Source organism: Nycticebus coucang, chromosome 1 (assembly GCF_027406575.1).
Source record: "Nycticebus coucang isolate mNycCou1 chromosome 1, mNycCou1.pri, whole genome shotgun sequence".
Taxonomy (NCBI): domain Eukaryota; kingdom Metazoa; phylum Chordata; class Mammalia; order Primates; family Lorisidae; genus Nycticebus; species Nycticebus coucang.
In genome coordinates, this window is record NC_069780.1 from 131,397,154 (window position 1) to 131,422,955 (window position 25,802).

General features: G+C 43.4%; 1 protein-coding gene across 14 annotated transcripts in view; it reads right to left on the bottom strand.

Annotated features, from left to right (window-relative positions):
• Nucleotides 1–1,921: 1,921 nt before the first annotated feature.
• PDE8B (phosphodiesterase 8B) overlaps nucleotides 1,922–25,802 on the bottom strand; it is a 274,090-nt gene continuing 250,209 nt past the window's right edge. For 13 of the 14 annotated variants that reach the window (XM_053588105.1, XM_053588090.1, XM_053588060.1 and 10 more), the window contains 11 exons: nucleotides 23,884–23,961; nucleotides 21,332–21,408; nucleotides 19,872–20,036; nucleotides 17,917–17,962; nucleotides 17,369–17,504; nucleotides 16,363–16,561; nucleotides 10,816–11,033; nucleotides 9,159–9,279; nucleotides 6,881–7,048; nucleotides 4,227–4,356; nucleotides 1,922–3,650 (listed from right to left, as the gene is read on the bottom strand). In XM_053588105.1, coding sequence (XP_053444080.1) covers nucleotides 3,541–3,650; nucleotides 4,227–4,356; nucleotides 6,881–7,048; nucleotides 9,159–9,279; nucleotides 10,816–11,033; nucleotides 16,363–16,561; nucleotides 17,369–17,504; nucleotides 17,917–17,962; nucleotides 19,872–20,036; nucleotides 21,332–21,408; nucleotides 23,884–23,961 — 1,448 coding nt within the window. In that variant the 3' untranslated portion in view covers nucleotides 1,922–3,540. Of the gene's footprint in view, nucleotides 3,651–4,226; nucleotides 4,439–6,880; nucleotides 7,049–9,158; nucleotides 9,280–10,815; nucleotides 11,034–16,362; nucleotides 16,562–17,368; nucleotides 17,505–17,916; nucleotides 17,963–19,871; nucleotides 20,037–21,331; nucleotides 21,409–23,883; nucleotides 23,962–25,802 lie in introns of all 14 variants that reach the window. The other variant, XR_008379514.1, reaches the window with a different exon arrangement.

The window sequence follows — 25,802 nt, forward strand, 5'->3', positions numbered from 1 at the left end:
AGTCTAGATGGCATCTTCAATAGGAGGTGGTTTCATCTTCATGGAAAATCGGTCATTAGCTAGATTTTCTGGGGAACTTGCTGCTTCCCCGTCAACTTTCATGTTATGGAGAAGGCTTCTTTCTGTAAACCTCATGATCAATACCCTGTTGCTTTTACTTCAGATTTTTCTTAAGCTTCCTTACCTCTGAGCTGTCAAAAAATTGATCAGGCTTTGGTTTAAGGGCATGTTGTGGCTGATTGGATCTTTTACCCAGACCACTCAAACTTTCTCATCTCAGCAATAAGGCTGTTTTATATTCTTATCATTAAGGGTTATTAATCGGGCTAATTTCCGTGTTGTTATGTTTCCTGAGGAGCGATGCAGGGGAGCAGTCTGAACATAATAGTTACCAGGTTTGCTGTCTTACATAGTTGTGGTTTGTGGCACCCCAAAACAATTACAACAGTAACAAAAATGACAGACCACCATAACAGATATATGACAAAGTTTGAAATACTGCAAGAGTAACTGAGATGTGACACAGAAACAAAATGAGCATGAGCTCCTGGGAAAACGGCACCAGTAGACATACTTGATGTGGGCTGCCATAAAGCTTCAATTTGTTAAAAAAAAAAAAAAAAAAAGAAAAAGAAATCAGTAAAAGCAAAGTATAATAAAACGGGGTATGCTTGTACTCTACTTTTCTGCCACTAGAGAGCGTTATGTCCAGAGGGCAGCTCCACCCCGTGCAGTAGACTTGATGGCTTTTATTTTCACGCATGCCCCTAAGGTCAGAGAGATGGAGCATAAAGGCACGATGGGCAATTCTGGCAGGGACTCAGACCTGATGGTCATTGGTAGGGTCATCTAGACTGCTGCTAAAAGTCGAAGTTTCAGTTTAGAAGAAGTATGATACTTGCAAAACCAGAAGTAACACTATGCACTGTAACAATGTGTACAAATGCCTTGTCCTTTTTATTTACAAATACCTCTATTACCTCATTTTCTGGCTCTGTTCACATAATGCAAAGCCTTGGATCATCTCTTCCATGTATCTCCTCAAGTTGAGTAGGGTTCCGATTGAACTGATGGGCTTGTCCTTTGCCCAGAAGCCTAACCAGTCCTGACTGTCAGGACAAGCAAATTTCAAAATCTCAAATTAGAACTAAAAAATGACTTTGTGAAATTATAGTGGCATTCTGATCCTACTAACAATGTTTTATAGCTTAACTTCCTTCTTCTGGCTAGTCATAATGTGACTCTCATCGAATTAGTGTTGTATTTTCTTCCTAAGGTAATATGGCGGCTCTCAACACTTGGTGTTTTAGTAAACAACTCAGTATAAGAGGCAGTTGGCATAGTTTATATTATAGGCAGTCCCCGATTTACAAATATCCAACTGACATTCAACTTGCATTTTTAAACAAAGACTATTATAGGTAATGGGTAAATGTACCTCCTATACAAATTCAACTTAAGAACAAACCTATCTTGTTCATAACCTGGGGACTTCCTATGTATAAAAACTGTCTGATACACATACCATCTGAAAGCTTGTATCTCTAACAAATTGGTTATATGGAAGAAAATACTACTTCATATCTTCTGAGTTGCTAGATTATACTGGTAAAGAACAAATGTGCTGAAGCTTTAGCTCCTGGCTGTCTTAAAGCATTTACCATTCTCACAGTAACACTGAAGTTTGAGGTAAGCATGAAATTAATTTGACATAACACTAAGCTGTAATGTTTCATATGGAAAGTGTCAGGCACCTGATAAATGTTACTTACCAAATAGAACTGAAAGTGAGATGACCAGAGAAGATTGTTCTTGCCTCAAGGCAGTTTCTGAAGCCTAGACAAATGATTGGCATCCTGATTTTAAGGTGTTCTGAAAACAAAGTGTGTGACTCATGAAATAAAGGACACTAAACCAAAAATTTGAAATTATGAAAAATTTAGGCCAAAGAGGTAAAAATAAAAACAGCTGCTGGGAATGAAAAATGGCTGTAAGAATTTAGTTACAAGTACTTCACAAAAACATACTCATCACATTTACATAATACAGCATTACAATACAAAGCTGGCTGCTGTCCTGGCCAAGCAAGTTCTCTTATCTAACAAAAATAATTTAGATACATTTCTTTGTATGGAATTGTCATTTTTTCATTTTTGGTACAAAACATAGAAAAAAACCATTGGCACAGTATGTAGTGATAAGTCATTCTTTTCTCCCCGTGTACCAGTTCCAAATCTTCTGTATTCCAATTCTTACTTGGAAAAAAAAGTAATCACTGATTCAATTAATTTAGTCTCTGTTTATACTTCTTAAAAATGCAGCATGGAGTGCAGAGGAAGAAAAACTAAGATATTGTGTTTGCCGTGTTTCTAATATTTATAATACAGAAGGGTTGGCTGGTAAAAGAGAAAGTCTAATAACTTTATGTAGATCACAGAAAGTTGTGAAAAGAGCTGTATAAAAATATGCACTTGTGCTTTAGAAGCTTTTAGCATACAATTAATTGCTTAAAATAGTATTTACTGCCGCCCCATATGTCTATTTTTCTGATGTATTTACACATCGTGCGATTTTTTACATCATTAAAGCAAATGGCATGATCCCAGGTTAAAAATATCTGAACCTTCCCCATCCCGTCCCCAAACTTAGCAGTGGTACATGGCACAACATACTCCATGGGCTATGCCCAGAAAATTTAGATTTTAATAAAAAATTTAAACAGTAAATATATATAAATTTTTTTCTTTTAAAAAAAATCTTGTCCAAGGGCATTCAGATTTAATGGCTTTTATAGTATACTCTGAGAGCCAGAGATAAGGGGTACTCATGATGGATCCCCCAAGATGAGCTGCCACTCCCTTTCCCTTCCCCATCGTGGATGGCTTCCTCACGGGAAAAGGGCAACACAAGCTGCTGTGACAAGCCTGGAGAGGGCTCTCATCAGGCCAAGGCTGTCTGCTAACTTGGGAGTTAATACCATCCACCAAAAGAACCACCTGGCCATACAGGTTGTGAAGCTAACTAGTTTATCAATAATTGGTCCTAGTTGTTTTGATCCTTTTAGGTAGTTTTTTCCTTAGATATATCTTTTCAGATAAGCTGACTGGGAATCCTCAGGACTGAGGCTGTTGAGGAAGATAACAAGCTAAACTGGTGGAGAGATGAGCTGAACACTAGCTAAGCTGCTGAGTCACTGGGGGATGAGCCCACAGGCACCAAGTCTTTGCTGCTTGTGTCCTTCTGGTTACAGGGAATCAGCTTCATGGCTGTACAAGGGCACACAGGATGACAGCAGAGCAAAGGCATTTGCCAACTATTTGTTCTGTCATTAAGTGATCGTTCCAAAGAACATTTTTTTTTTCATGGAATGTAACTTTCTGAAAATGAAATTTGGGTACGTGAATGATTCAAGGTCAAATATTAAACATTAGCTCCTTCACCTATACCTGCCATTGTCATATAAAGGAAAGCCTCTTGTTCACACTACTGTGATTCACAGTGCCCTTTGTAGATCAAGAGGTCCGCTTGTCTGGCTTGGCTTCAGCTGTCGGATGGAAGCCTCAGACTTTTGCACTTTAGGTCGTCTAGTGTCTTCCAGTGTTTGTAGTTATCAGCCAAGTTTTGCATCAGGGCTGGCAGATGTGCAAAGGCTGCAAGGACAGAAAAGAATCAAAAGAACTGTGTTAAGTTACACCCCAGAAGATCTGTAAGGCTGGGGCTCCCTGGGAGAAGTCTAGAATCGGAGTTGGAGTACCCTGGGTCAGGCCCTGGGCTGTAAGTGAACATGCAGGCATAAGGACAAGTCACGAGGCACCCGTTTCTGAACTACAAATAGATCCTTTTAGTTAAAAATTGAAAAGCTGTTTATCAGTGACCTTATCAGAAGGACCTGTGATTCAGAGTAGATTAATATATTTTGCATTCTTTCTAGAATTTCCTCCAATAGAATAAAACTTGTGTAAGCCTGAGAACATGTTCTCTGAAGAGGCAAAGACTTGTTTATCCATTTATCAAACATCCATTAAGTCTTCTGTACACAAGGCTCTGGGCCATGTGCTGGGGACGCAAAAAGTACACATGTGCCACCTCACCCTACCCGGCCACAAACAGCTAACTTTTTAAAAATAACACTTCATTTGTCGTTGGGCCCAGCGTATGTTATGAAACGTGGTAATCCAAGTAGAACAGAGCGTCCTTTATGGATGACTGAACAGTAACTCTCTCACCATCCCATGCATCGAACATGTCTGTGATGAAGTAGTCGATGAAGGAGATCTGGGACTTGGGGATGCTGCAGGTGTTCCGGTCAAACACTGGCATCACCACCGGGAGCCCCTGTCTCTTCTCCTCATCCGTCTGGAAGAAACAAACACCACCACACAGGGCTGTAGGGCACGTCACACATTTCCATAGTAACACCTTGTTTTTCAGAACAATCCTGTGAAAATAGGTCATTATCCAATTTTATAATTGCAGAAGTAGCCTCAGCAAGGTTTTTAGACTTATGTAAGTCAACCACTGCGTGAGCTGCAGTAACTAAGAGCAGGTCTTCTGACTTCCAAGTCTCTTACATTTTATGCTGTGCCATAACCCCCCCGACAGGTTCATCTCGGGTACTTAGCTCTTCTAGGATCTGCTTGAATTATTGTAATGTCAAAATTATCTTCAAAGTCATACCAGTACAACTTCTCGTATCAACCGATACCAATTGTTGTTTAAACTGAGTGTGCAGAAGCAATAGTGACTAAAACTGCTAATGCCTTGGCCTGACTCCAGGACCTAGCACCAAACTCTGTTAATAGCACTGGTCATTCTATTATTTACTGCCACATGTTTGCAATTTTAAAAAGTTTTGCTTAGGAATTAGCTCTTTGAAGCAGTAAGAACTGTTAGTCTTACTAGATCTTGGCCTCGAGTACATGTCTTTAATATTCTGTGTGACAGAACGTGAAGTACACGTGAAGCAGTTGGGCTGCGTACCAGTGAGATGGTTGTCTGCAGAAAAAGCACTTAAGCAATTGAGTTGTGAGCTGAAAAGAATGTCAGGCAAGCTATGGTTGTTCAGATTTCGGTATCAGGCATGCAGCTGTCTCCAGGTTTGTGGGAATCTGAGCATGAGACACATTGGAGTGTATGTGAATGTGTGTAAGGCCATAATTCATTGATCTGAATATTAAGATCATTTCCTGGTGCTATACTGAGGCCTCATTTGTAGCTTTTATTTTTTTGAGACAGTCTCACTCTGTCACCCTGGGTAGAGTGCCATAGCATCATAGCTCACAGCAAACCCTTGGGCTCAAGTGATCCTCTCGCCTCAGCCTCCACAGTGATTAAGACTACAGGCACCCACCACAATGCCCAGCTATTTTTTTTAGAGAAGGAGTCTTGCTCTTGGTTCAGGCTGGTCTTGAGCTCCTGAGCTCAGGCAATCCAGCTGGCCTTGCCCTCCCAGAGTCCTGGGATTACAGGCGTGGAGCCACTGCGCCCAGCTGTACCGTTTTTTACTTTTAGGTAATTCTGGTTTGTGAATGTTTCCTTTTTGGGAGAAAGAGACCTAAATAAGCTTACATCAAAGAATGTAACAGTGCTTCTTTTTCATTCCCCATTCACACATTCTCCGAGGAACTGGGAGGGGGTCTCCTGTCCTCTCTCTGAGCCCTGGGAAGCCCATTCATTAGTGGCCTCCCGCTGGGTCTGGCTCAGCTTGCTCATTTTGGGTCAGTCCATCAAGGGACCTTAAAATATTCACTAGGGTTCAAGGAGTACTTCGATTTTTCTCCCTATTCTCTCATGTCCTACTTTCTTTCCTTCAATTCAGGGATTCTCCTCATGGCCTTGACACTGCAGTTAATTTACTAGGTCCTCCGCTGGCCACCCCTCCTCCCAGCCTTTCTAGACATCAGCAACTATTCTCTCTCCTGCCTCAGTGGTGCGTTTCAGCCATACAAACGCCCTCCCCGCCCCCCATCAAGTAAACCACTGGTGGTCACTTGTCTTTGTGCCATGTACACATACAGTGCTCAGCACCTTTTCTCCGGAAGTAGGGCTCTACTTCAAATGTCATCTGTTTTCTGGATTTTTGTCCCTTTAACTCCTCTTTACACTGCCACAGTTAAGGCACATATTGCTGCTCTCCTTATATAAAAATTCTATTTTCTCCCCTTAATTTTTCTCATAATTCTTTTTTCTTCCAGAAAGTCTTTTCCTATTTCCATATTTCTAATCCCCCTCTTTTTATCTAGGAAAAAACTCTATGAACTCTTACAGCACTTAACATATACTTACTATAGGTGTACCTTTATGTACTATTTTTTTTTAAAAGACAAAGACTGACTCTGTAGCCCAGGCTAGAGTACAGTGGCCAGATCACACACAGTTCACTTTAGATGGGACCTTCTGGCTTCAAGCGATCCTCCTGCCCTGGCCTCCAAAAGTGCTAGGAATAAAGGCGTGTGCCCTATGCCCAGCCTGGGTGTACTTTTCATTTTGTAACCAGCACGTCAGTCTGTTGACATCTGCTTGGTTCTCCCTCGCTGCAGGACCGTGAGCTGTCCATGGTAGTGATGTGTCTGTGTTCCCCCCGGCACCATGGAGATGCTCAGTAATAACCTAGTGAAGGAGTGGAGGATTTCCTAGTTTCTGTGGAAGTTCAGGATCCAATAATTTGATGAGGAAAAGTTACTTCCAAAGGCTCATGCCCTTTCTCTTAGAGAGACTTCCATTAGTGACCACCCACATCACTCAGTCCCAGGGGAAACCAGAATTCTACTCCAGGGAGGAGCAGTTAAAACTTGATAAAAAGCTACCCAGCTGGAGAATCCCTGGAGTTCTGTGACCCTGGGGACCCTTTCCAAGCAGAGCTTCCCCAGGGAGAGCACACCTGTGCAAAATACTCCTCAGAGATCCTCCCGGCCCATTCGATGCACAGGTCCAAGGGGCGGCACGGGTTGGCCACGTCAGCACACTTGATCATCATGCGTTTGATCAGAATTTGGTTTTCAGGAAAGTTCTTGCCAGTAGGGTTGCATTCACAGTCACTGCCCTCAATCTGGAAAAGAGATGGTCAGATCAGGGTCGGTTCCAGAGGACGGTGAAGCCCATAAAGGCTAGCTCACCAGGCTTAATAGGCAACTACCCAGGGACACTTAGGCCTGACTGGGACTCAGTGAAGGTGGCTTCTCCCGTCCTTAATTCCATGTATGATATACAGATATGGTCTTTACAAAAGTGAGCTCGAGTATGAAGGGTGAAAGTCCCAGTCACCATCCACCCTCACTTCCATCTTCTTCCCCAGAGATAACTGCTACAGCAGTTTTTGTTTTGAGCAATTTGGTATGTAATCTTACACGAGGAGGATTTTCTCCAACTTTTACAGAAAATGTGTAAAAGTAGAATTTTAAGTTATTTTACTACATTAGAGGTGAAGAAACAGCACATACATCTGATGTTTTTATTATTTATTTCTACTTACTACACCTATCAGCTGCCTCTCTGTGACCTGCCCCACCCCTACTCACCCACTCCCTCCCACTTTGTTTCTCTGAAGGCACATGTCCACACCTCTGTTTTCTGGGCTGTTCTTCCAACTAGGTGGTATCGGGTGTGAGCCATGTAGGTCTGGGACACTTGGATTAGGAAGTGGGCAGGGCAGGAGCAAGCGTGTCCAGCCAGCAATCGCAGGCCACTTACCTAGAACCTGGAAGATTATTATTCTGTACTTTTAAAAACTCCATCAAATTGTGTGAAAACAATGAGCTCTCCAGAGCTCTGCCAAGCTGAAAGACTGCATGATGTTTAGGGATTTTTGTTTTGTTTTGAGACTAGATCTGTTCAGACCATTAATAGGCAGAATATGTTCTGAAGTTGGTTTTGGGTTTGATTTCTTATCATTGGAAAGGTATTGCTTATTGTAGATACTATGTAAATAGTAAATCTCAACACAGAGTTGGGGCTTCCATAGACAGATTACCTTCCCAATTCTAAATTCCATGATTTCTGTTTAATTATTCCCCTCTCAGTCCCCAGATCCTTGCTCCCATAAGTCTTCTGTATAAGAAGAGGGCCTTGTCATTCTTCTGTGGAATCTCTGAAGGATGGCACCAAACAGGTGAGATGGAAATTGTCCCTTCATCCAGGCTGGTCATGTGCTAAGTCCTGCACAGTCAGTCTCCTTATTGATGAAGTTAACGCTCTCTCTCTTTTTTGAGACAGAGTCTCGTTTTGTTGCCCTTGGTAGAGTGCTATGGCATCAGAGCTCACAGTAACCTCAAACTCTTGAGCTCAGCCTTCCAAGTAGCTGGGACTACAGGTGCCAGCCACAACACCCAGCTATTTTTTGGTTGCAGTTGTTGTCGTCGTTTAGTAGGCGCCAGGCTGGGCTCAAACCCCTCAGCCTCAATGTGTGTGGCCAGCACCCCAATGAGCTACAGGCGCCACCAAGCCATCAAGTTAATTCTTAAGATGACCATTCGCTTCTCTAATCTCTTCTGATAAGCAGAATGAACAGAAAGCTTTTCCTGCCTTTATGGCGCTATGAACAGCTTCATGGCTTCAGAGGTGAGCTGATCACATTTTACACAACAGAGAAGTAAACTTTCCATCCCATGTTCCTAAAACCCAAATGGGTAAGGACCTTAAGGCATGTCCAAGGTACATCAATAAGTTATAAAAAATGAAAAACAACTTATACTTTTGCTTTCTAAAGTCCAAATTTTATTTTAGTCTTTAAGTACTGGCATTCTTTTAATGTTAAATAGCAAGAACATCCTTTGTTTTTTAAAATATTCTCCAACTTTGAGGTCTCCCAAGAGCTCGGAGAACAGAAGATTAGAAAGGGCTTTGGACTCCCACACCACCATTTGTCAGTCTCTGCCTGTCCACAGGCTCCTGCCCTCATGTTCTGTGGGCCTCCTCGCTCTTTTTGTCACTACTAGTTTTTTCCTCAGCATCTTTCTTTCATGGAGCCCTGAGTTGCTGTGAACTCTGTTTATTCTCTTCCCCAAGGAAAACAGTCGCCAGTACTTTGAGCCTTTACCAACTCCTCCAAGCAAATAGCCACTTTGCATTTTCATTCCATTGAGAGAGGAAATTATTTGGGGCCAGAGTCAGCTCCTGTGGAAATGTACTCTGACGTACCTTATGATGGGGAAGGTGCTTACCTCAGCTGCCATTGGCTTGTTGATGCTGTTCACAAATTTGTTCACATGTTCAAAGTGTTTGGTCATCTCTGTTGCCAAAACCATGTCAATAATAGCCTGGCGCAGTGTTCGATAATGGTTCCTAAAATAACCAGAAAACAAAGGGCCTGTTCACATCACGTCCCAAATCAGAAATTTCCTGCCACATTTCACCAGACTTCCTGTAACCCAGGAGGAAGCTGAGGCGCAGAGTTAGGAAGTGAGTGCAGATCACAGGTGTCTACCTGTGCATCCTCCCAATGCAGACACTACCCCACTTTCCCCAGTGACAGCGGACCCTTCCTGATACCGCCTGTCAGGAGACAGTACCTGTCAACATGCTTGCCATTTATTTTAAAGTGTGATTTCCTTCTACCTTCCCTTCAAGAACGTCAAAGCCATGACCAGCTGGCACAGCTGCCACGTGAGTTGTGCATTCTGTTCAGACACAGTGAAAACAGTGCAGAAAACAGTCATGATTTCTTTCAATGATGACACTGGAAGATTTTGTTGATAATTCTCTAGACGGCAGCTGAGAGAAGTTGTAGTGGATGCAGCAACCACCCTGCCCCGAATTACTTTCCAATTCCTATCTTTTTTTTTAGCTTCAAGAGCCAGAATATGGGAGCTCAATAAAATGGGCTATTTGAAAAAATTCTTTCTGTGAAAGTTTAAAAACCAGTCCTTTTTTTTTTTAATCATAGCTGTGTACATTAATGCGATCACGGGGCACCATACACTGGTTTTATAGACAATTTGACACATTTTCATCACACTGGTTAACATAGCCTTCCTGGCATTGTCTTAGCTATTGTGTTAAGACATTTATATTCTACATTTAGTAAGTTTCGCATATACCCTTGTAAGATGCACCGTAGGAGTAATCCCACCAATCACCCTCCCTCCACCTATCCTGCCCCTCCCTCCCCCCTCTCTCCTCCTTCCCCATATTCTTAGGTTATAACTGGGTTATAGCTTTCATATGAAAGCCATAAATTAGTTTCATAGTAGGGCTGAGTACGTTGGATACTTTTTCTTCCATTCTTGAGATACTTTACTAAGAAGAATATGTTCCAGCTCCATCCATGTAAACATGAAAGAGGTAAAGTCTCCATCTTTCTTTAAGGCTGCATAGTAAAAACCAGTCCTTAAACTTAAGCTGGAATATCTGGTCTCCAAGTTTCCTCAGGCTCTGGAGACCAAACGGATATGTCCACATAGATAAGTGGTCCTGAGGTCCAAGTAAGTGCTGTGCCCTGCCACTGCCTCTCCCCGGTGTCTGCCCGCTAGCCTGCTGGTGCTATGTGGGAAGTACCACAGCCTGATGGTGGGGTTGCTGAAAGGTAAGAGGAATTGCTCAGATCTGTTCACATCTGGCCAGCCTGTACCAGAAGAGAGCACAGCTGGAAAAGCTACCCAGCATCTCTACTGGGACCTCACGAGGTAGGAGTTTAAGTGGGCCAAAATTGGGGGAGAGACAGGGGAGGCCACGTTGCCTCTGAGTTACACAAAAGACAAGATGTCTTCCTGGGAAGGTAAAAATACGTTATACTTGTGCTTTTCAGTGTATAAAACATTTTCAAGAACTCAGTGAAGACCAAATGAGATTATAAAACACAAAGGCCCAAGCACAACAAACCTGTCAATGTTCTTGAAAATGTTGCATTTGGTGTCCTTGACCGTTAGCTGGAAGGCCAGGGCTGTGTGGTGACTCTCCAAAACAGCAGTGTCATTATAGAGCACAGCAAGTTCACTGCCTGCATTGCAGAGGAAAGAGTTGGTCCTTCCTGGGTGATCCACGTCATGGACTGTGGCAGCAATCAGGGCTGCCACCTCATCCAGCTGATCAAGGCTTCCCTGGGATAGGGAGGAAGCAAGGTTGAGCATTACCCTCTGGGTTTTGGAGCCCTGCCAAGAGGGGAGGGACTTGGCGATCTGGGATTTTCAGAATCTTCCTTTAGCCTGCAGAGCCTTCTGCCTTCCTAGATGCTAAGAGGTGGCGCTGGACACGTTACATCACCTTACTATGCTGTGTATTATCTGGAAGGAGATGCAAATCTGAGCTGCAGGGACAGCAGATACCTAAATTCTTTCTCCAGAGTTCATTAACTCCTATTCTCCAGGAAGCAGCCAAATAGGCCTTCCGAGTTGGCTGCTGTGTGGTATTGCTGTGATTCTCCCAGGAAGCAGACACAGCAGAGTAGCCTGTGACCACAAATATTTGCCAACTTCTGAAAAGATTGAGAGTGCTGGTGGCAACTGGCATAGATACAACAAAACTCTTCACATGATGGTGAAATAATTAGAACCAAGGAGTAAAAGAGGACCCAGGGGAAGAGTAAGCTTAGCAGAAAACCCAGCGACAGTGGAGGCTCTTGCAGCTAAGCACAAATTCCAGCCCTGGACTAGCAAGCAGTAAAGGCAAAAAAGGGAAATTTTCTAAAGCTCTCATTATGTGATTAAAGAACACAAACCAGACTATCCGGGGATGTAAATTTTTTTTAGCTGGCAGCTTTAGGGAGAAGTTACCAAATGGGCTACTTTTGTGTAAGAGATGCTGTACTGTGAATTCATTCATTATTTATTGGGTGCCTACTGGGTACCAGTTATCATGTGCAGTGCTAGAGCTGCAGTGATGATTTATACTGGCACAGTCTCTGCACTAATGGAGTTTATAATCTAGAGGGAGAGAGACAAATTTAAAAACACAAACAGAAGTAATTTACTGCAAGATGTGCTAAGAACAGAAGTACAGATGCTTTGGGAGTGCAGCCCTGGCACAGATCTAGTTTAGAGCAGCACTGTTCATCACACTGTGTGTGATGATAGAAGTGTTTTATATTTATGCCATCCATTACAGGAAGCCCTAGTCCCGTGTAGCTATTAGACACTTATAAAATGTGGCCAGTGCAATTGAGGAATTATGATTATTTTAGTTTTAGTAGCCTGGTATGGCTAAGGGCTACCATGTTGGATAACATGGGCCCAGAGGGTGGTCAGGGATGGCTTCTCCAAGAAAGTAATTTCTGTGCTGAGCCCAAAGGATAAGCAGGAATTAGCCACGCAACACAAGTGGCAAAAGAAAGAATTCTAGGTAGAAAGAACCGCCTGTAACGGGTTTGTTTAGGAAACCTAAAGAATGTCACCGTGGCTGAATGATGCTCACAACCAGGTTTCCTGAGCAGTACAGCAGATGGGATTCTTTTCATTCCTCCTCAGATTGATTGTGCAGTGCCCAGGACAAGCAAGCATGCCCCATTTCACTGCCAGTCAGGAGGGGCCACAGCAACTGCTGCTACAGTCAGCTGCCTCCAGGCTTAGGATCCAGGATTTCCCCACCTCAGGCTCTCCCCCTTCACTGAATACTCCTGGATGGGGCCTCAGCTAGTGCCCCTGGTAGTATGTTCAATCCTGCTTAGAGTCTAGGGCCAATTTACTTCTAAATTCTTCAATGAAATAGATTCAAATATTTGGGGCAGAAGATATAAGTAGCACGAGATGAGACGTGCCTTTCCTCCCAGTATATACTGATTCAAACCACAAACTCAATGACGATGGCACTTTTACAAAGGTACTAATAAAGGGCTGTGCCTGCAGTTTGGGTGGGCACTAATAATGCAATAAGAAATGGCAGGAAGGTGGGAGAAAAGGCTGGGCTAGTTCACAAGCAGAGGAGAGAAGTAAGGCCCTTCCTATATGGGGAGGGCCATCTACAGAAGCAAACCCCACCAAACCCACAACTGGTCAAACTCCAGACCCTTGGAGGTACACACATCCCTGCATAGTCTTTTCCTTCTTTAAGCAGCAGAAATAAATTTGGATCACACTGAGGAAGACTGATCAGAATGAGTTCCATTCTAGATAAGCGTTTCAAACAGTTTCTTTGGTAGAATAAAGTCACATAACCCAATAATAAAAGTGGAATGCTGCCTATCCTGGCCTCTCCACTCACAGTGGTTCCCAGGAATCGGGTAACACGGGGGAGTATGGGGTCTCTAATAATTTGAAAGGGCCTGTCAGCTCTGGCAGGTTATGTCTATGGGTGGGCTGAACACGCTTTGTGACAGTGACATTAAGAATTTAAGGCTTTAGGCTATATTACATGTCCATAGCGATCAAAATAGCATGGTACCGGCACAAAAATAGAGACACTGACATTTGGAACCAAATAGAAAGCCATGAGATGAAACTAACCTGATCTTTGATAAACCAAACAAGAACACACACTGGGGGAAAGAATCCCTATTCAATGAATGGTGGTGGGAGAAGTGGATATACACACGTAAAAGACTGAAACTGGACCCGCACTTTTCACCATGTGCAAAACTCGATTCAAATGGGTGAAAAATTTTATCTAAGAGACAATAAAAATCCTAGAAGAAGGTGTCAGAAAAACTCTTCAAGATATCTGCCTGGGGAAAGATTTTATGAAGACCTCTGTGGCAACTGCAACAACAAAAATAACTAGGACTTAAACTGAAAAGCTTTTGTACAGCTAAGGAGACAACCAAAGCAAATAGACAACCTACACAATGGGAAAGGATATTTGCATATTATGAATCAGACAAAGGCTTGATAACTAGGATCTACAGAGAACTCAATCAAAAAAAGAGAGCAAACAATCCCATCTATGATTGGGCAAGAGACATAGACAGAACTTTCTCTGAGGAAGACAAAGGAATGGCTAATAAACATAAGAAAAAATGCTGTCCCTGATCATCAGAGAAATGCAAATCAAAACCACCCTGAGACACAAAGTCTCAAAGCTGCAGATACTGGTGCAGACGTGGAGAGAGGGGAACATTTTTATACAGTTGGTGGGACTGCAAACTACTACAGCCTCTTTGGAAAGAAGTATGGAGAATTCTCCAGGAACTCAAATTAGATCTCCCATTTGACCCTGCAATTCCACTGCAAGGCATCTATCCAGAAGAAAAAAAAAATCATTTTATCAGAAGGACATTTGTATTAGATTGTTTATTGCAGCTCAATTTATTATAATCACCAAGACATGGAAACAACCTAAATGCCCGTCAGCTCAGGAAGGATTAACAAATTGTGATACATGCATACCATTCAGCCATAAAAAAAGATGGTGACTTCACATCTTTTGTATTATCCTGAATGGAGCTGAAACACATTCGTAGTAAAGTATCACTAGAATGGAAAAGCAATTATCCAATGTACTCAATACTAATGTGAAGTCAGTCTACGATCTGATGCATGCCCACAAAGGAAAAAACTCATTTCAATTCAAGTTGGGGGGTGGGGTGCTCTCACTGAATGGGCATTTGTGGAGTGAGGGGGGGGGGTTGGGACACCTTTTGTGTGTGAGACATAAGCACAAGAGGGACTCTACCCAACAAAATCAAGGATCTCGACCTGGTTGTTTGTACCCTCACAGTAACTTGAAATAAATTTACTTTTCAATTAAAAAGATGAATTTTAACATTGTCACATAAAGAATTAGGGGTGACAGATGACATAAAGAAGAGGCAAGAAAACATTTCCCTGGCTGTCTCTGTCAGTGGCAGCAGGGCTGGTAGAAGCTGCCTCAGGAGTAAACCTTACTGGAAGCCCCTCATGGTGGACTCACCACTGATCAGGGGCTCGTGACCGACCCTCAGGCACAGGAACCCCCAGCCCAGCTCTCCAGGGTGCCTTCGGGAAGCTGAGGCAAGAGAATCGCCTAAGCCCAAGACCTGGAAGTTGCTGTGAGTACTAGTACTCCACCAAGGGTGATAAAGTGAGAAAAAAAAAAAGCTCTAAATTTACTGATTCTCAGGACTGACGGGGAGAAGATGTCTTTTGAATTGTAAATCTACTATATCTAATCTAAGTTGTTGGAGAAATCCAATGAGACCGAATATACTAGCTGAACTCACAATTTAAAGAAAAACAACTTATTTTGGAGCAGGTGTAGAGGGGGGTGGCGAAGTTACTAAGGAATACCTAATTTATCAAATTTTCAATCTATATTTTCTTGGCATGGTTCTGCTTAAGTGAGGTTCATCTCTAAGTCAAGACTGCAGTGTCTGGAGATCACTCTGGTCTTGGTGTTAACGAGCAGGGTGCTGTTCTCAGATGGCAGCGTGTGACCTCAGCTGTGCAGCATCTCAGTGTCAACGGAGCGTGAACCTACAGGAGCAACCCAGAAGAGTCTCAGCTCCCTAAGGTGTCACAGAAGCAGAGGTTGACGTCACTGTTATTTCTTTTAAAAGTAGAAGACAAAAATCTTCAAAAGCATCCTTCTTGGACCACTTTATCCTCTTGCTGATGAAGGTGAATACTAGGATAAGTAAGTCTGGGGGAAAACCAAGAAAATAACCACACACCTCTCCCCCGTTTGGTGCCATTGCTGCTCCTCCTACTACCTGTGCTACTATTGCTCTAAGTATCTAGGGTCTCAATCCCTCGTTAACACCGGTTCTAAGGAAACCTAATGTCAGGAATTTACAGACTGATGTGAATTTCAGTCTCCCCAGGACACTTCTTCAGGGATATCTAAATTTTAAGCTTTAGTTCTAACTGTAGCAAATGAATTTACAAGCTTTACTGTGTAAGTGATGGTAGTCGGGAAGGAGGGGAGATGGGGATTTCTTGCCAGCTTTAAGCAGAGCTGCCCTAAGAAAAAAGGTCAGATCAGCACTCACACATAGCAGTATTGAACTCCAAGTAAGACTGAAGAATATAATACTCTTTCAGAATTATGCAAAAGGCATCAGTAACAGAAACACATATTAATACCTGCATAACACATGTATGTAAATCAGGGTAGAATGCTGAATGCCTCGTTATCTGGATTATAACACGTGTATACCAATGGCCAAGTCTGAAACTAAAACACCCTTTAGCCCTAGAGGTCTGTAATAATCAAGTTGTATCCTGCAACCTAGTAACCCAGAGCTCCTCATAAACGTTTGGAGAATGGGTTCATGGATCAGCCATATGTAAAGGAGGACTCTACGGTGCCATAAATTATGGTTTTAAGCATGTGGGGAAAAGGAGGACTAGGAGAAAGGTTCATGTCTTTACAACACCAAAATGATCAATTTGGTAGTAAAAAAACCCCCAAACTGCCGTCAGATTGGTTGCAAAATAGCTATTTGCCTACTGCAGTTATGGAAACTAAATTCTTGGATCTCCAATCCCAGCAGATAGGTAGATCGTGATGTCAGGATTCTACCTTCACTCTTTCCTTCCCGAGGAAGAAAGCAGTGGCGTGGAGGACATCCGCGGCGTGGGTGGAGTTGTGGTAGGCGTTGGACGAGTGATAGTTGGCTTCAATCACCTGGAGCCAGGCCCGAAGAGTGGTTTCAGAACAGCTTAAAAATTCACATACTCCAAACCGGGAGAAGACCTTTAAGCCCAGGTAAACTAGCGGCCTGGAAAATAGGAAAACAAACCCTGGTTCCTTGTGTTCACTGGCCCAGAAACTACTGTCTTTGAGAATACTGGGGGATGGAGGCATTTTTCTTTTGTTTACACCAAGAGCATAAAAACATCTCCCCAAATTAGCAGGAGATAGAGCATCGCTTCCTCCCCAGCCACCTCTTTGGAGCTAGGTGCTTCGTGGTAGCCAATCCAAGTTCTCTCTAAGTCACATGCCCTTCAGTGTCTCAGACAATCATCTCTACGTCCACAGAAGCCCTGCACTTTATCTTCCTTAAGCTCCTTACTGAGCCTAAGGACAAAAGGCAGGGCTTGGGCGGTCCCATCATTTTCAAGTGTTACTAATTTACAGGAGAGACTCATTCACAGCTTAGAGACCAACATCGCTGGGAAGAAACAGCCTTCTAATATAGAAAAGGACCTTTATTTATTGTTACCTAATCTTTGGCCTACAGGATAGATCAGAAGAAAAATCTATAGTGCTCAAGCTCATTTCATGGGGTGGAGCGTCGACAAGTTTGGGGCTGAGATATTTAGAGCTTGGGCTCAGCAGCTCTAAGGAAGGGCCTGTGGCCACTCAGGCTGATCCCATGACTCAGTAACACACTTTCTCCACAAAGGGGCTCCCAAGGGGCCACAGTCCCTTAGCTTGTTTGACACTCCTCTAACATGGCACGAAAAGCCAAGACTCGTAAGGTCTCCTGTGGCAAGGACATATGTCTCCTTCAGAGTTTCTAGATGTGAAAGGCTTGAGTGCGGCCACCGGTCCTGCCTTGCCCAGAGCCAGATAAGTCAAATACCTTTTATGTGTGACTGCTTCCAATTCAAAGATGTTGAAGTCCCAACTTTCCTCATTGTCAAGTAGTTGAGCGACACAAGGGGGAACATCGTTAATGGTGACTGGCATCGCAAGGTGACTGTGACTCTGGTGCACATCTGAGCAAACACATGGGATGGGGGAGGCTGGTCAGTGGTGGACTCCTGAGTGTGCCAGGGCATCTTTCATCATCTTCAGGGCTGCTACTAGAAAGAAGATCTTGTACTTTCAAGGGCAAGAAGATTTTTCACTTCAAGGTTCTTATATTACTAAACTTCAAGACCCCCATATAGAAAAATAATCCAGTTTATCTAAATGTACAGAGACTCGTAATTCTTATCCTAATAATGCTCAGAGAAGTAATTTTAATTAAGACCTATTTCAAATGTAGACCACAGAGATGCCTGACCTCAAATGAGACCAGCTTCAAGTAACACCATTATTATTCCTCCCAGAATAATCATCTCAACAGAGGGGATGGCACAGGCCACAGACAGGTTATCAATAACCAGTGGGGAGATGAAAACTTACTCTTAGTAAACACGTACTCATTTCCTGACAACCTTCTCAAGCCATCCTAGAACAAAGAAAGATGCTGTTAGAAGCATGCTTTATTTCCCACCATCATTCTCTCATTTCCTTCATTAGACAAAGATTTGAATCTTGAATAACACAATCCACCTGGAACTCCAAGTTGAAGCAGAGCTCAAAATTAAATCAGAACAATAGCTACAAGACGGATGATGCTCTCCCTTCCATTGCTGTCGGTCCCAGGAGATGGAGACTTGGGAATAAAGCGGACATGACAGCCCTCGGGACTCACACCTGAGCTGGGGCTGGCGCTGCTCAGCCGTCTTCCTCTTTTGTCATTTTGAAGCCACATAAGTGAAAGCACAGAAATGATCTTGCTTTGAATACATGTAAATTGGAAGGGATCTCGCTGACCCACAGAGTGACTTATTTTTGTGTTTTAAGAGGAGTTGAAGCCATGAACCACATTTTGGGGATGGCCTTTTAAAGTCTTAAAAAGGCTGGGCTACCCCAACAATAAAAAAAAAAAAAAAAGGCTGGGCTAATTTTTTACTAACAACTCATTTCTTCAGCTATATTGTCTGTTGTGAAACATGAGCATTCCTGCTAACCTTTTTTTGAAGTCTTTGAAGAGACAGCCATTTACTGGCTCTTAAACTTTTTAACTAGTCCTTAAATGTTCTTGAATCTCAGTTTCTTTCCCTCTACTTTCCATCCCTGAGTACCTAATTATCTGATTGAAAGTCATTTAGAATTGCTTATCTGTTATCCCCAGAAAAGGTATGCTAAGGTTTAAAGTAATACTAATGGAGGGCTTCCCTGAAGTCATGCCTTGGATCTTTACTTAGACCAAGAGCTTAATTTAAAACATTGGCTCAGTAGGTAACAATAGCCACAACTGTCCTTCCTCTGAGGAAAGTCTGGCAAGAGACTCCTGTGTTTTTCCTTGCCTTTCTCTTTTCCCACTTCTCCCCTAAAATGAGCTGGTTTCTCACAGCCTCCTCTGGAGAGGAAACCTGTAATAGCCTGGTGGCAGCGGGTGGGTGGCGGCATGGCTTGTTCCCACGGGGCAGCAGTGCTGCCCTCTAGAGGCTGTGATCTGCACTGCATCAGGTGGGGCCACCAAGGCCAGACCAGGGGCAGGAGAGGAACAGGAGTCGCTCACATTACAGGCTGGAATGGACTGGAAAGCCAGTCCCACTCAGCATTTGGTGGCAGGGTCAGACAGAACCCTTCAAAGTAAAATTCTTAGACTTTTCTCCTAAAAAATTCTTCCAGCATCAGTTGCTGATGAGGAGCTCCAATAAATGATTTGACTTTGCTGCTTTTTCTCCACTTGCTGATAGGTGATGGTTAAAGCCAAATAGAGCACAGCAAAACATAAGAACAGGGTGCTCTTGGTGGTGCACATGGTGCTGCTTGGCGTGTGGCAGGGGGTGGCTCCTCCTCTCCACCCCTTCCTGAGCCACAAAGCTCCACCCTGCTTTCTCTTGATTAGAAATGGGATCTCTATACAAACTTTCATTTAAAGAAAGCATTTATAGCTAAGATTTCAGAAACTGCTGCTGTTTAAGTACAAACCCTCTGATTACATAGAGAAACCCTCTGATTATGTAGAGAGGCTGAGGTCCAAAGAAACATAGCCTCCATCAAATACTGCACTGGGTCTTGGGGAAGGAGAGGCAGGGAGGGTCCGTGGAGGCCGTCCTGCACAGTTCGCCCTGGGTCAGCTGCCATCTACGCCTAATAGTGACTGGTCAGCCAGCCCTGTGGAAGAAAGATAAAGGCAGGAGCTCCTTGGATACCGTCACACACACTACACACAGGTCTCAGTGCAGCTGCTTCTAGTCATGCTAGGGTTAGTCCAGATGACAGCACGCCTGCACCTGCAGATGGCTGTTGGTGCCAGCCACGCTCAAGAGCACCCTGCGTTCCCGTTTCACCTCACCACTCACAGTCATCAGGCCTCCGACGAGGTCACTGGTGTGAGGATCTTCCTCTTTGGTACCCAGCTGAGGGGAGTATAGTTCCGTGGTCCGTAAGATCTCTAGAACTCTGTCCAAGGCCTCTGCTACTGTGACTGGGCTGTTTTCTTGCGCTGCATTGATTATATTTATAACCTAGGGAAGCAAAGAAAGAACAAAATTGAGAACATTAGGATTCTCCTTCCTAAAAGTCATTCTGATGCCTGGAATCCGAGAGAAACCCGAGGGTGACGTGTCTTCCTGTCCCACGTGATGGGTGCCTAGCAGCGCTGCCCCGGCTTCTGCAGCACGCACTGTGCCCCACGCCCTCCTGGTGTTCTCCGGCCTCAGCGGCTACGTTTCCTCGGGCGCCTTTGCTGATCCTTCTCTGGCTCTACAGGTGGGGTTCCCCAGGGACTGGTTCTGGGCCTCTCCTTGCATAGTCCTTCTGGAAATGATGCTTCTTTTCTGTGACTTGGACACATGTGCATCTCACAGCTCCCTTTGCTCCCGGGGTTGTACATTCAACTGCCTACCCAGCGTATCTGCTGGAACCTCACACTCTGTCTTAAACTCATGGTCTTACTCCCCTCTCCCCAGAGAAAGTGCATAGACATAACAACAAAAGACAGAAGCGGTCTCCTTCCCTGGTTTCTCCACTGCAGTGAGAGCACTTCTAGCCACTTCCGGCCCTTATTCCTCTTCCCGCCATTACACCATAATTCACTACCAAGTCCAAGTTGGTTCTACCCCTAAATGTTTCTTGTTCTGTTCATATCTTTCCACCTTCACTGCTATAATTCAGCCCAGCTCTCACCATTTCTACCCTGGATATCTAGAAAAGCCCCTAACTGGCCGCTTCTCTTGGATTCTAGCCCACTCCAATCCATTTTCTGCACAGTGCTGTGTGTTCAGCAAACACATCAGAACATGTCACCAACTTCGACTCTTCAGTGGTTTCTGCCACACACACACCACACTATTAATGCCTTATTACAGCTCACCTGACCAGAATGGGCAGAGCCCTGCCCAGCTTCCAGCATCCTCTCTCCTCTGCCTGCCAAGCTCCAGCCACCCTGATTTTCTTTCAGGTCCTCAAATGCTCCTGTCCCCCTTTTCCCATCACAGTGTTTTTTCCCTTTGCTGTTCCTGCCATTCCTCCTTTAATATCTCAGGCTTCAAGCTCTGCTTAAAGTATTACTTCCTCCACGGAGACCTTACCCATCCACCCCTCTCATCTCCCAATCTACACAAGGGCCCTATTCTAATTTTCTCTCAGAGAACCATTTGCCTTCATAGCACTTATAACCCATAAATAGGTGCTTGTTACATTTTTATTCACTATCTGTTTCATCCACTGGGCTGGACTCCATGACAGCACAGAGGCATTTCCACAACACAGCCCAGAGCAAGGTGGCTGACTGCAGAGTGGAGGCACAGCGGCCACTCACCTTTGTGATGGGGGCCTCAATGGTCATGGAGTGGATCCTTGCCATGGATGGATAGCGACGATTCTGCAGACTTGGTGCTGGAAACAAAGCAAGAAAGTCATATCCAGTCCTGGTAGCTTGGCTTGGCTAATTGCCCCAACGAAGTCCCTTCCCAGACTGGGGGCCTGATTCTCACAGGACTATACTGCCCCTGAAAAGTAGTGAATGCACCCATCTTTTACTCTGAAAAGGCTGAGAGCTCAGCCACTAATTGTCTGAGTCTGGAAAGGTGGTCTGGTAGGTGACCCCAGTGAGTTCCAAGTCCAAAGAACAATTTCAGAGAAGGTTTATGGGCTCCTAATGCCTCATCCTAACAGCCTAATGATCCCTCAAGACTTTCCACTGAATCACTAAAGCCCAGCTGGGGCCGTTCCATTACTTCCAGTCCTAATCTGTCAGCTGTGTAACCAGATAACTGCAGCCAGCATGGAGGGAGGCCTGGCTCCCACTCAGGGTGGGGTAGAAGACGGAGCCCATTTCCCAAGTGTGATACATGCTGCAAAAATAAATAAAATAAAATAAAATAAAAATAAAATAAATAAAATAAAATAAAATGGCTGAGCCCACTCTCAGCATGAATCAGGCTAGCTAGCCACTCTCCCTTTCTTTACCTTTAGGTTCTTAACTCCCAGAACCCCATGGTGGTTCTAATTCTAATTTATAGAACATTTCATTTAAAAATAATTTTTTTAACACCTGGTTTAAAATTCAAAAGGTACAAGCTTTACTTCAAAAGTACTGTTTTTGGCCAAGCATGGTGGCTTACCCCCATAATCCTAATACTTGAGGAGGGCCAATTGCTCGAGGTCAGGAGTTCAAGACCAGCCTGAGCAAGAGCAAGACCCATCTCTACTAAAAATAGAAAAATTCGCTGAGCACTGTGGTGGGAGCCTGTTGGCCTAGCTACTTGAGAGGCTGAGGCAAAAGGATCACTTGAGCCCAAGAGTTTGAAGTTGCTGTGAGCTATGATGATACCATGGCACTTTACTCAGGTCAACAGAATGAGACTCCGCCTCAAAAGTGAATAACTAAAATTAAAAAATAATAAAAGACTATTCTTGTCAGATTTTCCGAGCATTCCATCTAAGGCAGGCATGAAGGACAGAAATCCCATCTTATGATGGGACAGCCTCATCTAGCCAACATCGGGGCCTGACTGCCATCAGCAGCCATCACAGATGGCTCCATAGTCTTCAAGCTTCACTTGGCCCATGCCAGGGAGATGACAGTCCTCCTCAAGTTCTACTCCAAAAACTGAGTGAATTTCATTCTTTTTCCTCAGCCTCCTCATCTAAAATGTTCTGTCTATATCTTCAATCCATCTCAAGATACTTCAGTTTGTATTTTCTTTACATGATTGGTCTCACTCCCCCGCATGTCCTAGATTATCCATCCTGCACTAAGAATGGTCAATCTTGTCTCAGCACCCTCGGGCCTAGCTATTTCAGCTGCTTTCACACACAGGGACCTGCGGAACTGGAAGCTCCTTCACTTGCCCTTTCCTTAAGTTACCACTCTCGTCTCCCTTCCTGTCACAGGTACTGACCATCCACCTCTCCTCACACCCCTAGAAGAAAATAAAAACCTCCTATTTGCCAAATAAAAGCCAAACAAGTGAGTGTAACCTAGTATCTGTTCTCAGCTCTCAAGCTCTCTGATCTCTGTAGCATCAGCGGCTGGCTGCCTCTTTCTGGTTACCCTCTTGTTCTTGTTCCTGTGACAATGGACTCACATGGTTACAGCTCTGCCATCCTCTCAGCTGGCCCTGACTTTTCACTATAGGCTTGACCTTGACCCTCTGTTCGGCTGGTGTGCACACACATGCCTGTGCACCCAAGAGATGCTGCTTGGCTTGAGGCCTCATCTGTCACCTCTTGGACCCACAAGTCCACATCTGTAGCCATCTCTACCAAAAACTTGTCTTCTCCCCACCCCGCAACCCAGCCACACCTAGAGACTTTCCTAGTTTTGTTGGTATTACTTCCTAATCCCCAGGCACCTAGGAATAAAATTTCAGACTCGTCTTTGACTTTCCTGTCTCCCCACTAATCAAGTTGGTTATTGATCTAAATCAATAGATGTAAGTAAAATACGTTCTCCTAAATTCTGACTCATTCTCTCTGTGATACTTTAGTAAAGGAGAATAAGTGCATGTGGCAGGTGCACGGAACACCGGGTTATGTTTGGAGTGGGGAGGCCAGGACGCTGGCTCCACAGCCCCTCCCCGCTGCCCCCAGCCCCCAGAGATGACCTGTCTCGCTATTCAAACTGAGATGCTTGGTTGGTTAGCTGGCCCAGCACTTTAGGCCATCAGGAAACAACTATGGAGTCACTTCAAAGAGAAGACATGAGAACACGAAAGAATTTTAAAACTCTAAACATTATTCAGCTTACTGGAAAAAAAAGTAGTTGAAATCTTCCTCCTTGAAGTTTAGATGCTGATGATTTTTGAACACATTCTTCTTTCATTTTCTACATTTAAAAAAGGTCAAAGAAATCTGGAAATGTCTCACCATCACTGCCTCGAGATGATATTGATTTCACATCAATGGACTCTTTCCTCCTATTCTTGTATCTGAATGAATGTGCCTCTAGAGGTTTCAGATGAGAAATGGGAGGGTGATCAGTATTCAGTGTATTCACAGATGACGTTCAGACATATTTCCCCTTATTTTCTAAAGAAAACAGGTTAGTTTTTAAGCACTACAAAATAATTTTAAGAAACAGTAAACTATCTGTCAATCATTAAGACACACAACATTATCAGTCAAATTAGTAATTGAACAATGTCTTTTTCTTGTGGTGCTGCATTACATTATGGCAATGAATCTTATTATCAAGGATTATTTAGTTCCATGAATAAAATATCATTTTGTAAACAGACATTCAGACTTGAGAGAAAAATTTGTGAGGTTCCTTTTTACCTAAAGGACCGTATATTCATTTGGGTGGAGAAGGCTCTTACAGACCTTTTCTTGGTATCTGAGGAACTATAATACTAGTAAAATCCAGAGATTTTGAATTATTTGAGAAACTAACGTGGGTTCATTCGGGGCATCTCTGAAAAGTCAGACCTCTAGATGGTCTTCTAGGTTCTCGTACGGATGGACTTTACCAATTGATGTCTATCAAATCACAGGAAGAGGAAAAGCACTTTCATATTCCCAAGGATTTCCAACAACTAAATCTTCACCCTCGCCCTTATTTTCTGAGGGGGCAAAAAGATTTTTAAAAACTTCTGCATAAGTTTTACAGACTTTGAATTTAACACTAAAAGTGCGTTATCACATAAATGTAAAAAGCAACAAAAAGTGCATGCCACCGGTGAGCACCAAGGTATAAAAAATGTCAAGGTAGCAGTGTTGGCTTCAGAAACGTGCACTTGCAGGGCATTTGTTTTTTGTGGGAGAAATTTAATCAGAATCCAGAATCACTGCGCACTGTGTTGTCAGGAGATAGACACGGAGGTTCGGATAGGAAGACTATCTTTCTCAGATACAGATAAATTATCATACTCCAAGAAGTTAAAAAAGACACAATAAGCTTCTTTATAATAATTGCCTAGTGACACCAAAAAAAAAAAAAAAAAGATTGAGAGAACCAAGTCTGGAGCCAAATTGCCAAAATTTAAATCTCCACTCTGCCATTTAGTGGCTGTGTAACTTTGGGGCTGTTATTCTACTTCCGTGTCTTGGTATCCACAGCTGTAAACTGTGTGTGTGCGCGCGTGCGCGTGCGTGTGTGTGCGTGTGTGTGTAGGGTAGTTATAGCATCTCATTCACAGGCTGCTGTGAGAAGTAAATGAGTGAATCCACACATAGCGCTTACAGCAATGTCTGCCACACAGCAAACACGTGGGAAATGTTCGCTATTGGTACAATTACATCTGTTCATTTGCATACGTATCTTTTTAGACACATGTGATCATGCTATATTGTTACACTGGCTATTTTCACTTCATAATGTCTTGACCTAGACATTTTTTTAGATCATCTTTTTAACCATTTATGTCCTAAAGAATCTGCTTTAACTAAAAAATGGCCAGTTCAATCACTAACCCTGCATTATGTTTCTACACCATGAAGTGAAGTCAGAACTACTGTGAAATTCATCTGAACCCCACGGCCACAGAGCCTGGTCTCATAGGCTCTAACTTAAAATACTCACTATCCCTTTGCCTGTTTTGTACCTTCTAGACTCTACCTTAATAATTTTCCTCCCCTTGGTTGTGAGACTCAGTATTTCTTTATAAAGACACCTATAGACAGTGGTATTTGAAATGATACTGTTTAGGATCACACGGCGTTTCTCAAACCCTCAGAAACTAATGGCCATCACTTGTAAGACATTTGTTTTTAGCCTATTCAGGTACTTTCTTTTACATGCCTAACCTCTGTTTACCAAATAATAAATTAAATCTAACTTGAACATT